The 17779-nt window shown below is 40.5% G+C and overlaps 1 protein-coding gene across 2 annotated transcripts in view; it reads left to right on the top strand.

The window, feature by feature from the left end:
* The window catches only part of CAMK1D (calcium/calmodulin dependent protein kinase ID), a 240257-nt gene extending 234608 nt beyond the window's left edge, over positions 1-5649 (top strand). For both annotated transcript variants that reach the window (XM_042468787.1, XM_042468788.1), the window contains one exon: positions 1895-5649. In XM_042468787.1, coding sequence (XP_042324721.1) covers positions 1895-2013 — 119 coding nt within the window. In that variant the 3' untranslated portion in view covers positions 2014-5649. The remainder of the gene's footprint in view (positions 1-1894) is intronic.
* Positions 5650-17779: the final 12130 nt, after the last annotated feature.

Below are 17779 nucleotides of genomic sequence, written 5' to 3' on the forward strand. Positions count from 1 at the left end.
AGTCTGGTTGCTAAAGAAGAACAGAACTTGTGTAATGTGCTATATTATTTACAAGTGACATACAGTATAGTTATTTCCTGTTTGGGTGAAAAGGAACAGGTGGGCAAGTACAACTCCCATCCCTGGGGAAGCTGCCCTTCTCTACTGTCTGTGAAGTTGCCACTGAAATAGGAGCCTACCGTTAAGCTCCCTGCTTTGCATCAGAGACACAGGATACAACTTATCCATCATCTTTACATCACTGTACTGTTTATTTTCCTCATCCTCAGTCCATAGGACTGCCTGGATAATTACTGCAGAACATAAGGTAAACTCTACTAGACATTAGACTTCTAACTAGTTTTCCACATATACTTCTCCATGCCATCAGAAACAGCCTCAGCTAAGGATAATGCATTTCCTCTGAATGAATGCTTGGAAGAAGTAATGGGCTGAATGAAGAAAAACAAATTGAAACTGAATCCAGACAAGATAGAAGTGCTTACTATCAAGGGCCCTAATCTGCGACTGGAGGTGTGTCAACCAGTGCTGGGTGGGGTTATACTCCCCCTGAAAGACTGTGTTCACAATTTGGGAGTGCTCCTGGATCTATCCCTCCAAATATCAGCTCAGATAGGTGCAGTGGTCAGGAGTGCCTGTTATCAGCTCCAGCTGATATGCCTGCTGCGCCCCTTCCTAGAATTGGAGGGCCTAAAGATGGTAGTGCATGTAGTGGTAACCTCAAGGCTGGACTTCTGCAATGCATTCTACATTGGGCTACCTTTGTACCAAGTCAGGAAACTCCAACTGGTTCAGAATATGGCTGCCAGACTGATTACAAATACAGTACATCCAAGAGTGATCACATCACACTGATCTTAAAATCATTCTACTGGCTGCCAATTAGTTTCAGGGCAAAGTACAATATGTTGGTTATTACCCTTAAGGCCCAACATGGTTTGAGTCCAAATTTCCTACCGGATTGCTGCTTCCTGTACAGTCATCCCTATACATGCAGGTCCTCTGAGAAATGTTTACTCCAACTGGCGAGGAGTAGACTGGCAATGGTTTCTCAGATGAATTTTTCATCTGCTGCCCCCAGACTGTGGAATTACCTGCTGTAGCTGATACGACAGCTGAAAATACTGACTGCTTTTGAAACAGTATTAAAGACATATGTCTTCCAGCAGGCCTACCCTGTCAATTTTAAATCGTGATTTTTTAATTGTATATGTACTCTTGAGTGTATATTAATGATTTTATAATATTATATTTTAACTGTGGGCTTATGTGTTTTTAATTGTGTTTTGTATTTTAATATGTTGCACCCTGCCTCCAGCCTTGAGGAGAAACAGGAAAAAAGTACAATTTATTATCATAATTATTATTATTAGACACTACAGAAGGAAAGAAGGAAGGGTTGAAGCGGTTTAATATAGAGCTGCCATCTGGGACAGAAATAATTCAAAGTTCATCATAAAGCTTAGTTTTTATCTGAAGTTTATCACACTGGGGCTAATTTCAGCATTAAAGAGAAATTAAAGCACATTTAAAACATCCTGCAAATAAGGCAAAAATGGCGAGTAACTGCATGAATGATTATCACATGCAATTGCGCAAATAAAGTGATATTGGAAATGCCTTGTCACTGAAATCTCAAAAGTAAAAAGATGTGGATGCTTTGTGACCACTTTAATGGAGGGTTTTATGCAATGTCATGTGAAACCATTTTGCATAATTATGTGGTTTTTTCGGGATATTCACAGGATAAACTACTGATCTCCTTCGTGTGATAAACTCCTCTGAATGAAGGTTTAACTCTAGATCGTCCTGATTCCTCTCCTTTACTGTAATCAGTATATCACCCTGGCTGTATGTTTGCTTATTGAAGCTTATGTTTTGTCCTCTGTTTCAGGTATGTCACCATCCACTCTCTGTAGTTTTGCATCATCAACGTCATCTGGCATTTCTACTGTAGGGGAGAGGAGACCAAGGCCAACTACAGTAACAACGGTGCATACAGGGAGCAAGTGAGCCAGAGCTTCCCTGCACCCCACCCATCCCCCAAAGAAGAGGTCAGAGAAGGGGGGAAATGCCCAGGTGGGCAAGAAGGCAGGCAGGCAGGCAAACCTTCTCCTGGGTGATTTCATCCTGCATTGAAAACTCAGCAAAGGACCAGAAGGAAAGACGATTTTTTAACAAATGGCCATATTTTATACTGCAATTCTGAAATGTTGCATTTATCACAAACTGCAGTGACTCTGAGCATTTGAGGAGGGAGAGGGCTGTGGAACAGATATAACAGTATCTGGTGCTGGGGCAGTGAATTTAGGAATGTTCTACCTAATGGACTTTCATGTTAATTCCTGAATGATTTACTCTATTCTCAATGTAGGTAACAGTACATGCTCTTTTTCCCCATTAACTGAAGGTTTCAACTGGATTATTTAACTAGAGGTAATTTCCAAGCATTAAATGTTTTTTCTTCTTTTTATCCATATTTTCAGCTAGGTCTGTTATATTCAGGGTAGAGAGTATACAGAATTTTGTATTAATCTTTCGAATCAAGATATAGTTCCTAACATTAGATCGCAAACTTGTATGAATCTTGTAGTGATGGTGAAGACTGATTTTTCTCCACCTCTTCTTGAGAAAATGGACATGGATACAAGGATCGGCTCCCTTTGAATCAAATGAAGATTTGCTCTGCAATTCACTGATTCTGAGTGGTGCTGCAAACCCACAGCCAAGGGCTAGCCATTGAGTAGGAGGGACAAGGCAGTAAGGCACAGTGGATGGGGACAAATGGTTGATTCTCTCTTTAATCAGAAGTCTTGTGGGATTCTGCCAGTTCCATATAAGCTTCATGTTACATCCTTAATCCTACCTTAAAGTCACCCTGTTCCATACCAATGCCATTTCTGCCCACGTCATCCCAAAGCACAGCCTTCTTTGGCGAGCGGCCTGGAGAGATTGTATTCAGCAAGGAAGTGGAAGCAACATGCGTGATCATCTCAAGACAGTTTACAGTTATGTGTTTCCATACACTAGAGGTGGGAATTGAGAAGCCCACAAGTATCATTTTTGGGGGTCCCAGTGGAAACCTCGAAAACCAACCCCTCAAGGGCCCCATGCATCCCCCCAAAGATGTGGAAAAAATGTGTTCAAATGCCTAAAACCACCTTGAAATGTTGCACAACAGCACTTCTGGTCACTCAAAATAGTGACTATAGCAGCATAGTGCAGCACTCCAGAGCTCCAGAGGAGGCTGAAATGGCACCATGCTGCCTGCCAGACTCCCAGTTATTTCCATCTCTGCCTTACATGCATGTACACGGGGATGTGAAGTAGCCCTCACTGAGCCCATTTGAGTTGGATGAATAAGAATCATCTTACCTGTATTTTGCTTGAATGTCTTCATGTAACCATACTGATATCTTGGTGACACCATAAATTGATCTTCATGGTATGGAGACCAGTCTTATTAATGCTCTAATATTCCTGTGGCAGTTCTTTCAAAGCCTCCTAGAAAGTCTCAGTGGGAGGAGAGTGGCTGTTTATGATGATGGTGGAGTATGCACAACGCTAGTTGCTGTAAATTAATCATCATGTTGTGACTGTATCCTGGCAGAATAGTTGTATGAATTGGCCCAGATTGCTGTTCATTTAGGGGTAGACAACTTCATTCTCTGCTGATGTTTTGGACTATATGAGTTCTCATAATCCATTATCACTGGCCATGCTAGTTGGATTATATGGGAGTTCAAAACATTGAGAGAGCAGCAGGTTGACTACTCTGGCTGTCTCTTGTCACAAGTCAGGCCAGCCATAACATTTTTAGAGTCTCCTAATGAGAAGCATATCATGGTTAGTCAACAGCACTGAATGTCAGCACTTCTCACTGGATGTGCTGTTGTGCATTTGTATTCTAACATGTATTCTGCAGGTGGTTTACCTGAAGATAAGTGGCAGGTATGGAAGTGTTGCGGACTTGTGCCTCCTTTTCATAGGATTTCAGGCCTCATGAAGGACTTGTTCTCTTCAGGAAGGTACATAAGTCTGCCCCCAGCACTGAAAATGGGAAACGCCTTCTTAGGAACACAAATATTCATGCTTCTTCTTTGCACTTGTTCTGGATCATCCAAAGCAGCATTTTAAAAAATCCTGTGCTCTGAAATGTTAGAAATGGCTTCTGAAAGTTCTCCCTTTTAAGCTGTTTTAAACCTCTGTTGTTATCATCTCTGAGAAAAGTTCAATGGAAGGGCTGTAAATATTACTGTTAATGCTTACTGCATCAAGGGCTGTAGCATGTAGGTCTAGATGTGAGGAAAGGGCTTATCCACATGATCAGGATTACAAGCACACAAGATGTGTCACTGTAGATGATCATTCATCTTGGCTCATAACTACCACAGTGTACCACATTTATGGATCGTAAGGCTTATTTTGTGACCCTGAGTATGGCCCACATCTGTGCCTGTGAAGTGAAGGACATGCTCTGAATGAGGGTTGGGCAACATTGGTGGACTTAGCACCAGGCTTTCATTCTCAGTGCCCCACTATGTGCTGGGTGAGACCCAAAAATAGAAGGAGAAGGAGAAGAAGAAAAAGAAGAGGAGGAGGAGCTTAAACAAGTAACTGGATGTCCACTTTTGGCTTTGAGTTCTCCTGTTTTTACTGCAGTCATGGTGATGACACCCCAGCACAAAACCACTACTGCTGGACATGTCCAAGGAAGAAAAAACCAATTTAGGGATGAAATTGGCAGTCCATATTTTAATTATCCCTGGTCTAAATATGTAATGTTTCAGATTCATGGTTGCCATCTGGTTAAAACAAAAGAGTGCAACATATGGCCCTCAGATGTTCTTAAACTGTAACTCCTATCAGGCCTAACTTGGCAAGGCTGATGAGATTTAGAGCCACACTATATCGGGAGAGCCCCTAGCTCTTCTTTGATAACAGGGTTGGATTCAGCTTTGGATAATTGCCATCATTTATTGTAGAGAAAATTCTTAGGTTCGATTGGTCAGTGGTCTGACTTGGTATGAGTTATTTTTGTAAGTCATGTAACAGTATGGTCTGTCTTGTCCATAAAGAGTTCTCTTGCTGCCCAGATCAATGGTCCATCTCATGGCATATGTTGTTTTCATACTGATACCTTTGGCTCTTCCACAGAAGAGCATGCAGATAAAGGCCTTCCTTTGTTCTTTATCCCAAGAATCTGGTACTTAGAGATTAATTCCATCTGAACAAAACACTTCTGAATGTATACAACAGCAAATAAATATTTTGTGAAGGATTTCGGCATTCAACACAGACCTTGTGTCACTTACACACACACACCCATACGATATTGCTTGTGAGATATCTCAGTATTGACCTGTTCATGATTTGTAGCTATTAAAATGTCCAGCAGTCACAATATTATATTCCACCTTGCATAGAAATGTGATCTCCAATGACTGAACAAGAGTTTCCTAACATACAGCTGACTTTTTCATTGTGGATATTTAATACTTAAGATATATGACTTTGTAAATCTGACAACAGATTATACCAGCTGGTATATGGCTTCAGAAATTATTTTTCTTGTTACCATTTGATTTTACAATAGCATCTTGACTGCATAAAACAGCCCCACTAATTAAATCTAGGATTCTCCCATAACCTGAATACATCTTACCCTGTCTCCATCGTCAAAGTCTTTACACACCAAACTCAAAACCACATGTTATGGATTTAGAGCTAAAAGCAAATGGAACTCGCCGTGACATAATTTTAGCTATTGCTGTGCTGTGGTTTTCTCTAGACTGTTGGAAGGGGACTGAACATTTCAAAGCCCTCCACAAAGTATCCCCTGCACATATAAACTGAGATAAATGGAAATAACCAAATATTTGTATCCTGTCCTTTCAGAATGCATCTAGTTCAGCTTTATATAGCCTAGTGACAGCCGGATCTATGATGTTGATTCTAGTGAGAATAGAACACAAAATTCCCCATGCTAAGGTTTCTTGGTGATTAAAAGATAGACCAGTAGATATCCTGCAGATATCAGCAAATCAACCAAAATTAGGGAATAATCCATCCAAAGCTAAGAGTCACATTAAAAAATTTAGTAGTATAAGCACTACCAACACTTATTGGTATCAACGGGGTAGCAGTTCATGCGTTGACGTGCTTCCCATTGAAATTGATGGATCTGAAAAGTGTTTAATTGCAGCTGAAATACATTCTGTGTCAAGATCAGAGGACTTCCTACATTCTTCGCAGCTTATTGTTTTCCTTTATTCCAAGGCATTAAAATGTAAAAGCTGTCCGTGTCATTTCCATATAATCTGAGTAATACAGACAAGGCTTTGTGGCTGATAAGTTTCTCTTATCGTTTAAAAAACCCATGTCAGCTTAGTGATCTGCTTTAGTTCTTCCTTTTCTCTACAGAAATTTCATTTGTGTCTCTGTTTTCTCTAAAACAAAGGTTCTCCAATTAAGGCTAATTCTTTATATCGCTGGTTACATCCACGCTTCAGAATCTGAACACTACTGTGTCAGAGTCCAAATAGCTGAAATGTATGTCTCTTTTTTTACATTAGGATGTGACAAGGTGTAACATTATTCTTCCTATTTGGTTCCTATTTGGTTAGGAGCGAAGATGGCGAAGAACAAACAAATGTTGGTTTTCAGATGGAAATCATTGCTGGACTAACAGTGACACAAAAATGTCCAATAAATGCATGAAACTGCACAGCATGTTTCCAGCTGTTAAGCTGTTTCTAAACTTACCTTTCTGAGCTTAACTTTATGTTAACATGTTCCAAAGTTGTAAGCTTTTGTCTGTGCCCTGAATGGAAAAAGTATCTGGTTCCATATAATATGGCCCATCGTTTACTGCAGCTAAATGCAATTTTTTTTTTTAATGAATAAAGCATGGCAATGGTTAATACCTCCCCCCTCTCCCAATTTCTGGACTTGGTTGTTTTGGAAAGATATCAGCTATTTAGAGAGGTTTCTGTCTATGCACTGGTTCATTGTGCCTACAGAATGAGAGTCAGAGAGAGAGATTGAGGAAAGACACTTCCACCAAGTCTGCATTTAAAACACGAAACTTCAGCAGCTCTCATCTGCAATTTGCCTTCCTTGAGATAAGATGTATAGGGCTGCTAAGGAAGGCAAATGTTCTGACAAACAGCCCACTCATAAGATTTGCAGCCTCAGCATAGAAATGCTAAGGATGTGGAGGACAAAATATAACCCAATAGAGTGTGTCATGTCAACACATCACTTGGGCTTTGCAAGCAGAGACACTTTGCAACATGGGGCCAGGCCCAAAGTGTCAGTCTCCCATTTTCCTTGATGAGAAGATGGGTAAAGGCAAAAGACCTGAACGAGTGAGCTTTGTCTGCCATTACCACTCTTTCCTTTCAGTAGTCCAGAAAAGAGATGGGAGTGTCTTAGGATTCTCCCTCAGTTTTCACAAAATAATACCTAAGCCCATCTGTCCAGCCTTCATGCAAATGCATCTATTCCACAAGACATACTCCAGAATCCTTTGCAGTACTTCCACAGCCAATGCACAGTGGTTTCCTCTTAGGCGAATAGACTTGAAAGAGACTCCTCAGGGTTTGAAAGCCTCTACTCAATTGAAGCCATGTACATTTTTTATTCTTTTCCTAGGGGCAGCTGCCCTGGAAAGTTATCATTGATCTAGCAGAATGTACTGTATCTATAGAACCAAGCCTGCATAAGAGTTTGCATGCATGAAACAATTACAAATTGTGAAACTAAGGGCTGGAGTATTTTGTAAAGCATCAAAGATAAGAATGTCTTTTTAACTTTAATTTTTAATTAATCAATTTCTGTTGCACTTCACAAAGTCTTTCTCATGTATTTCAATGAAAAACTGTCCACCATATTTCCCAGCCTTCTAGTCTGGAAGTCTCCTTACATTGTTTCTCTTGCTTTTTCCCCTGAAACAGCTGGAAGTAAATGACAACTTCATGTAATCTTTAATTGTTGGGAGTTCAATATGCATTAACTCTTTGGAACTCTTTATCTTCAGAACCAATAGGAGGCATGTAACTAAAAATGCATGTAAAAAGTGTGTTTCTACTTAACCTTCAGTTACCATCCTTCAAGTAGTGTAACTGCAGTAACTACCAATGCTACAACCGTACATTGCACTTCGTATGATCCCACTCACACAACTTGCATGATATTGTGGTTTTTTATTATACCAGCATGGTATCTAGCAGTTCTAACTAGCTGATTGGGGACATATCACCCAGAAAAAAGTGGGAGCAATTCTCAAAGATGACAGCAACTATGCCACTCCAGGTAATATGAAACTGAGTTCTACGGTTTAATGGTTTACAATTTGCTGAGATGTTGTTATAAGTTTTTAAGCCAAGAAAGCTTAAATGTTCGTTTTAAAGGCTCACCTACACGAACCAAATAAAATGGTCTCAAACTGTCTTCAGGGCAACCTGTCCTCACAATGCAGGGCCAAATCCCCAATTGCGGACTGTCTTCACAATGTAAGGCCGGTTCCACACCAGATCTGCCCTATCCCTCTCTTCAACCTGTTTTTAAAAACTTGCCTTTTAGTTCGGGTTTTGCAGAAAAACTCAGAACACTCTGTATCATACGGGGAGGCTGTTTACATTTGCATTTCAAGTGTGTCACCCAGCATCACTGTTACAGGTGTGAGTCTCTCTCTCTGAAATTGCAACAAGGTACCCAGACCCTAGGCACCTGGTTTCTTATTTCAGAGGGAGCAACTCTCAGTGGGGGCAGGCAATACAGTGGGGCCATGTGTATAGTCAGCTGACTAGTATCACTACAGAGTGCAAAAGTACCCAAGGGAATCCAGGGCAACTCTGGGGCCAGAATACTTTGGAAGCAGCCTGGAGTATTCTCACTGGTGTAGACAAGCTCTATGTGTCTCTGGAGTAGAAAAAAAGTCAAGTGAGCCAGGTCTATGTATCCATATGAAAGATTATAACCCACTTCATATGCATTAAAGAGTCAGTAGAGAACCAAGCACTGAATAATTTGTTCTAATTTGGGGGAAAGTTGCATATAATAAACAAGCTAACTATCATGGATTGCCACAGAGAACTCTAGAAGTTGTACTCTGGTGAAAATGATAATACAGTAATTATATTCAGCAATAAATATCACATACATGAACTTCTAATGCAATGTGACTTCCACCTTGTCCATAACCAACACACACACACACACACCATCAAACAGCAAATTTGTAGGGAGAGCTATTGCAGTAAGCATGTTCTTGTGAGGTATCTGTTATACCAACAGTGCCCATTCATCTGAACTTGGACTTCATCATAAAAGCTAATTTTATTCTTTCATATATATATATATATATATATATATATATATATATGAAAGAATACATACACACAGTGTCCATTGTTCTTTGTTTTAGAGTCATTATATGTGCTCAAAAATGGGAGCACATTATCTGTGCTCAAAAAATTAAATGTATTGAAATTTTTGTTTGAAAGCAGAATTGAGTCCTATTGCTTTTGTTTTTTTTTAAAAAAAGTAGGGTGATTTTAAGTCTGAAAAGAAGTGGGAAGTTCAAAGCATTGACTATGATAAGTTAAACAAATTTTAAAGTGATCAAAATGTGAGGGATAGATCTGCGCCAAGGATTGACATACACCTTCATTCTCAATTGGCTGGCTGCTTTGATCTTTCCGTTCTGGATTGCAATCAGAAACAAGCAAAATGCTTTCATTTTTGTTTTCTTCCCAAATGCTAGCCGCATGTATTTATAGCACTTACAAGCTAAACAAATTTATGATTTCATATCGATGCCATTTTTCCAGTTTCTAAACTTTGTACTTATTGTTGTGAGTCATGTGTATACTTGGCTAAATAACACATTATTCCCAGACCAGACTCACTGATTTCTAGGGCATATACAGTGTCCCTGAGTTGGTTGCTGGCCTGGAATACTTAGCTGCAGCTGCACATATATGTCAGTCTCATTGCAGAGTAGAAGGTCAATCATTTTCATTCATTACATACTTAGGCCCTGAGCATACAGGCCATGATAGCACTGGCCAAGCAAAGATGGTTGGGTATTTACAAGCCTGCCCATCCTCCTGCTATGGATCTCCTACTGTTGCATACCCCTTACTTCTGTCCACCATTGCAGCTAGTTTAGTGAGAAGACCCCTGTCACCAAATCTGACATAGAAATGGGGCACCTAGTTGCACCCACATAGCCATGTGCCCCGTTTCCAAGTCAGACACGGTGATAGAGGTCTTCTCAGTTGCGCCAATGGCAAACAGAGGTAAGGGGCATGCAGGGTCATCTGATCTACGTGTAGCAAATAGTGGGTCATTTTGACTTGGCTAAGGCCCCTTTGACCTGGGATTGGGCCAGATCTACCAGATCCATGTTTGCTCTGCTAGACCCTGGCCTGATCCTAGCCTGGGGCTAATCTTCTGTGCTGTCTGAATACAAGGATGTGAGGCTGGGGGGAACATGGGCCTTTTTGGCCTGTGCGGATAGCCCATTACAGGCTACATTACGGAGAAGCCATTGGAATTGTTTCTCACACTGTGAAACTGCAAGCTCATACATATATACATTTTAAATGGCAACCTATTGACTGTTTGTATTGATTAAAATTCTTTGAGAATATAAAAGCAGTGCACCATTTTAGAAGGTAAAAATTACGTAAAATAGCAAGTGACAAAAATAAAAATCCTATACACATTATCAGAAACCAATCAGTCAAAACAGGAAAGACGAAAAATGTAAAAGGTTAACTTCCAAAGGCAAAAGAGAAGAGGCATGTTTTAGCTTGTCTGAAGAATTTGAGAAGCCAAGTGAGCCAGAATTTGAAAATGTTAGGGTTTTTACTGCAGCTCCCAGACTCCTAGCTATCATGGCCACCATACTAACTGGGTAACTCTGTGACTTCAAAAGGTAAATATTTCGAGAAAACAACAAACAGAAAGAAACAGCAATGTTTGAGAGGCAACTGAGGGCAAGTCTACACAGGCCAGAATATTCCAGGCTGATCCTAGTGTATTCTGACTGAAGCTTCCCGGGAATTCCCTCCTTCACCTCTCCACTCAGGAGCCACATCAGTCAGCTTTCTATATGAACATCTTGCTGTGCCACCTGGCGTTGCTGCTGCTGGCTTGAGTTGCTTCCTCTGAGATCAAAAGTAAGGCACTCAGCATCAATCACATGGCTGTGTACCTTTTTCTGACCAAAAAGGTAGTGGCCAGTGACAATGGGTGGCACAGCAGGACACTTGTTTAATGACCCATCTGGCATCACTCCAGAGTGCTCTGGATTCCCCTTGACAATCCAGTGCAAACAGTGAGTCTTTAAAATGCAATTTAATTCAGGAATGGCCCGTATTCAATGCCTAATTTGCCTTGCCGCATGAAGACAGTTCACAGACAAATTGGGGCTGTGGCCCTGTGTCATGAAGACAGGGTGACATGAGGGTGAAAGAAATCAATGTAAATGGCCCATGTCAACATGCCCTGAGAAGACCAATCCAGCCTACGAATAAGTTGGAACTTGAAGTAGGTCCTCCTTGGTTGTTACTAAATCCCATGCTAGTTCAGGGCTCAGTACAATTCTATGCATGTTGACTGAACAGTTTCCTTATGTTCAGTGGGATCTGATTCCAAGTAGGTTTTCATCCTTAAACTTGATACAAGCTTTTGGCCCCAATATAGCAAGGGGGATCTAAGTACTAAAGATACATCTTTACATGCTGCCCAGTATAAATGAAGATGTATGTCCCCATTGCCAGAGCTTGGAAAAGCTGCTTATTCAGACCGCAGTTCTCATTTCATCCTCAACCATCATGTCCATTGCCCATGCTGGCTGGGAGCTGTAGTCCAAATAACTAACTTTTCCAGGATCTAACTATCACTAGGCCCCATTAAACTGGCCAGGTGCTTCTTTCAAAGTGCTTTTCCATCTAGAGTCACATGTTTATGTATGACCAATGACTTGTGACCTAAATTTGGCAGATATTACAGTTTCTAGCCAAGAATCAGTGTTTCATGTACACATGCATTCATTTGGGACTTTAAATTTTCAGTTATCACAGAGAAGAAAACCACCCTGTAATTAATTGTAAAACAGAACTTACTGTAAAACATTATTTTTAATGTTTTAAACATACACACAAATATACAAACAATGATGCAAGCATGTTTTATAAAATAAATTTAAGAGAAACAAAGCTTACCAATTTAACCCAGGAATGTCAGTGTGCCTAATATTATACATCTTGTGATTGGTTCAGTTCCATAACACCATCCTTGTCCCAGGAGAAGGGAAAATGTATATTTACTCAGTGCATGTAACGAGACATTGCAAAATGTTTAACCTGCATAAGGAGTTTGCGATGCTGCAAAATGTCCATGGGGCTCTGTTGCAAATTATTCTCTGCCTTGACAATCATGTATACATATCAAGATTTCTATCATAATGATAATTTAAGGGATAATGAGAATGATTTTCCTCCAATAAATAAAATTAAACCATCTTATTCTGAGCTATTTTATTTTCATATTGGCTACATTCTGCATGAATGAGAAATGGTGAGAGGGATATAAATGGAGGCATCTGTTGGTTTGTTCATTAAACTTCTATTCCTGCTTTTCTGTCAACCAGAGCCTTCAAAATGGCTCACATCATTATACAAAGTAATGGCCCTTTACTCTGAGGCCATTCAGAGTGTTATGCCTCGGACTGGCTCTAGATCAACCACAAGGCAAGCACATATATCAGGCTGAAACCAGTGCAACACCAGCTAGGTTGACACCACATCAGCCTCACTGCTCCACCCCCCTCAGTGTTGCCATCACCACCTTTGCAACCTTGCCAGCGAAATAGCTCCATGTGAGAGGCCGCCCAGTGTGCAGTTGCCTCTGCTGAGGTCAGAACGGAGCTCTCTGCCATGTGATCAACATGGGAGCTCTTGCCCATGCGCAAGTGGTAGTAGCCCGTTATTGAAGCTATTGCTGTCACTTCCTTGCAGACAGAAGCTCTGCCTAATGCACCAGCGCTTCTGCTGGGGTCAGAACAGGGTACCCATGTGATCCAACAAGAAGGGCGATCAACCACTTTCTTGTTATCTCATGTCAGGGTATTCTGTTCTGACTTCAGAAAAAGCAGTGGTGCACAGACAGGCTTGCGCAGGGAGCTGCTTGGCCAGAGAGGGTTCAGCAATGGCATAACCAAGGGGACGGTGTAGAAAGGCTGATGTGGTGTCTGCCCAGCTGGCCCATGTGCACAATGATGCAGTATTGTACTGAATTCAGCCCAGTGCATAGTCACTATTGTGCTTGGTCCAGGACCAGTCCACAATAGATTACAAACAGCACCTGCTGAATTTCCCTCTTTTGCACATTCCCATTTTCAGTTTGGCAACCCCTCTGGTAGCAAAGAGTTTTTTGGAAACTGGTGAGGAAAACTATTAAGTGCCCTCCTCTTCCTCATAGCTTTCAGCTGAAAATCCTGCCTGAAGCCCTCCTAACTCTGATGTGAATAGAAAAGTGGGTGAAGACAGAAGGTAGCAGGATGTGTGTATCTAAAATTCTCCCCGTTGTAAAAATTCGAGCCAGATGCAATAGGAGCTTCAGTCACAACTATAGCTAACATGATGGAAAAGAATTTTAGGATGGTTTGTTTATACTGCACTAAACTAAAACCCAAACAAAGTATGACTAAGGAGAGTTTTTGAGGGAACAGCCATTTTTCTTTGACACTTCAGCCAACTGGCCTGATGCCAGGGATTTTAATAGCTGTCTCAGACAAATCTTTCTTCTCTTCTCTTTTTTCAGATTATGCTTGGGGAGGCTCAAATGGTTTGGAAACCATGAAATCAGCCTCTTGTCTGTGACAGCAAGCAATCTGAAATTCTTGGACGGAGCCTTATGTTTTTGATGCTTTGGCAAGGCTGGAGGGGGTAACTTTGCTGCCTGAGGTTGCATAGCAGATGAGTACCCATTTCTCAAATGAAGGTGCAGGGTGCCAAAGGCTGGTCATGTTATTTGGGCAACTGAGGCCAGGAGGAAAAACAAGCACATGATCCCCGCCCTAGCAGTAAAAATACAATAATAAATTAACAGGTAATAATCTTCATTTCATGACCCTTAGAAACTGCTGCCTGAGGCAAGCTTCTCAACTGATGACTAGTTGCGGATGGCCTGTTCCAAGTGAATAATGTATTAGTCACAAGCTTCAGTCAGTTCAATCATTCAGTGAATCAAATTTGTTCAGAAATAAGGCCTATTGACTTCAGTTGGTCTTAGTCCCATATAGTTGTACATAGGAATTGCAACCTGAGTCGATTAATCTGTGCTGGCCTGTCGAACTCAGAGAAGGCAACTAACTGGGGAAGGTGAGGGTTAAGTATACAACTATTCATTTCTTTGGGGCTACTTTCATTTTGCTATGTAAGATAATATAATATGTTATGTTTTCAGGCATATTCACATGTACATAGCCCATAATGTATGAAGAAGCTGGTACTGAATAGACAAAGGAAGTACTGTATTGTTTTTATTAATACATAAATAACATATTCATGGAACTCACAGAATATGGTGATGGCCTCCAAGCTTAGTATGCATTTTTGAAAAATTAGACAACTTCAAGGGTAAAGTTCGGACCTTCATGTTTCAGATGTGGCATAATTTGGATTGTCAAATGCTGGTGCCAATCAATGGGGAAAGAGGGGCTATCTTTGTGATGCCCTGATAACATGCTTCTCAAGGCATAGGGGGAAATAATGTTTTAGTGTGGCTAAAGACAATTCCTGTGTACCAATGATATTCAGTTATGAATTATTTGAGTCTTACGATATTTAAGCAGTTTTCCTCACTTGATTGCAAGTAATGGACCTCTGTGAGCCCTGCCCATTCACCCTCCCTTCGTGAATTAAAAAGGAGCTAAGGAACTACAAAGTGGCACCACCTGTTAATAAAACCATACCAGTGAGGGAACATTGTCACTGGGTAAGGATTTCATTATATCTTACATTTGTTTAAGAGTACGTTAAACGTAAGAATGGATGGTTTCAGTTTTATCCACCCTCCAGCTTTAAACTGATTTCATCCACTTTTTGCATCAATTTGTAAATTTGCAAAAATTGGCAAATTTTTAATATGAAAATGAAAATACATACAGTTGCCATCTACATTTTTCCATTAAGTAATGGAAGAAGGCGGCCATGTAATGTGCTCATTTTTGCACAGTTTTTCCTAGCACATAGCTGGCACCCTACAGAAATCTATGCTGTTGTAAATTAAACTTATGACTTTTTAACTGCTTCGTATTCACATTTATGATTGTGGCACCATTGCCGCTTAAAAACCATGTAGCCTTATTGACTGAAGAAGCTCTGTGGAGCTGGTGAGTGAACTACTGGGGGATCATATAATCATAGAGTCGAAAGAGACCACCAGGGCCATCCAGTCTAACCTTTTGCCATGCAGGTATACCCAATCAAAGCACTCCCGACAGATGTCCATCCAGCCTCTGTGTAAAGACCTCTAAGGAAGGAGACTCCACTACACTCCAAGGGAGTGTGTTCCACTATCAAACAGCTCTTACTGTCAGGAAGTTCCTCCTAATGTAAAGCTGGAATCTCTTTTCCTACAGTTTGACTCCATTGCTCCAGTTCCTATTCTCTAACGCTGCATAAAACAAGCTTGCTCCATCCTCAATATGACATCCTTTCCAATATTTAAACAGAGCTATCATATCACCACTTAAGCTTCTCTTCTACAGGCTAAACATACCCATCTCCCTATCCCATCCCTATCTCTATTCCCTACCCAGCCCTTTCCCATCAGTGAGCCATGATGTGATAAGGAGCGCTTTACTGGTGGGTAGGGGTTCAATGCACCATCCCACCATGCCTTGCTAGCTTGGCTTTTAAGGTGAGTTTTAGGGGGTCAGATTGGAAGACAGAACATAGCTACAACTTCATAGCTACTTGTAATGCTATGCAAAACTTTGGCCTCAGGTTTGCAGACAGTTTTCTCCAATATAATCCATTTTGCATTGATTTAATTTATTCAATTTTTTTGGTACAATAGCACCTAATATATACATTTCAACACATTGTTCCACAAGAAAACTGTATCACAACATTCAAGAAAGTGGCCTTCCCAGGAGGCTAACTCTGCTTCTCCTATACCTTCAATTTGCATAGCAGAGTCTGGGGGAATTTCTCTCTCTATTTTTTACAAATGTTGGAAAGAGGATATTGGCCAGGAAGGGCAGAAGGAAGTAGACAAGAGCGGTGCTTTGTTTCTCCTTTTTATGCTGTGGAGAGAAGGGGAGGAATTAACCAACACAGCAAAGCTTTCCAGAGAACTGGGTTAGATTCAAGCTCCTTGCCTTGCCAAACACAGGATTGCTCCCCCCAGAATAGTTCCCCCTTTTATCTTCCGAAAGAACATCAGAAACATTAAAATGATTTAATCCACTTACTTGGTAATAGATGAGTGAGATATGGCAGAGTGAAATCCAAAACTCCAGGCAATGAGCCAGGCTCTAATTGCCAATAGAAAGACCAGGCGAGAATGTTCAAAGATTCAAGATCCATCAAGATGCTTCACCAGAAGACAGAATCCCCAAAGAGGAGGTGGAACTGCCTGTCTACCATTTTAATCTGTGATCTGGGAGAAAGACGTAATGGAAGAAAGTGACCGTGTAAACCTAGTTACTACCTTGCATTGGCAAGGCAAGAGTAACCCTGTAGGGCGGGCACGACATGAAACAATAATGTCTGCTTGAAACACTCTGCAGAGCATGTTAAAAAATGGGTACGTGCTTACATTCATGTCTGTGCAAAATTCACACAAGGCACAAGCAGTTTGCATGGCATGCCCTTCTGCACAGGAATTCACTAACAGTTTATTTCCCTACATCTACAACTGCACTGGAAAAGGAAAAGAAAAAAATGTATTTACCATGATTCACTGTTAGGAACAAGAGGCCAGACAATTTGCATTCCTAACCTCCATATTGTTTCAGGAATTGTCAATTCCATCAATATGTGACCTGATACCTTCCTCATCCCTACTTGAAGGTATCTATATTTATTAAGAAATGGCAAGTATTAGCTTGATTCTCCCAAGTGTTTCAATATAGGTCACCCAACTTTTACAACTCAAAAATACCATATATACTCAACTGTAAGTCAACCTCATGAATAAGTCGAGGGCACATTTTGGGGCCAAAATTATGGATTTTGCTATGATCTGTGGATAACTCAAGGGTTAAACTTAGGGGCATATAGCAAAGGATCTAAAGGATGAAGCAAATCAAACAATGTCAAAGAACTTAAAAAATCCCAGCAGACATAACTTTGTGATAACGCTTAATAATAATAATTTTTTTATAGCTCACCCAATCACGAAAAATCCGGGTGGGTTACAACAGTAAGAAAAACACATAGCAATAACAATAGAATAAAAATAACACAACAATTTACAATAATAATAAATAGCAAGCAGAGTGCATAGCAAATAACAACAATAGCAATAAAAACTGCATAACAATTAACATATCAGATCAATACAACTTAAAATTAATCCTCAGAATACCTAGCAAATAACAATAACAACAATAACAACGAATCATAATAGCAATAAATAGCGAAAACTGGCAATGCCTAACTCTCTCCTGGCAGCAGGAATACACTACAGTGCAAAATGCAAGACGACAATAACAACAAAAGACTGGGCCCTTATACTCCCTCAAGCATTA

The sequence above is a fragment of the Sceloporus undulatus genome, chromosome 5, assembly GCF_019175285.1.
Source record: "Sceloporus undulatus isolate JIND9_A2432 ecotype Alabama chromosome 5, SceUnd_v1.1, whole genome shotgun sequence".
NCBI lineage: Eukaryota > Metazoa > Chordata > Lepidosauria > Squamata > Phrynosomatidae > Sceloporus > Sceloporus undulatus.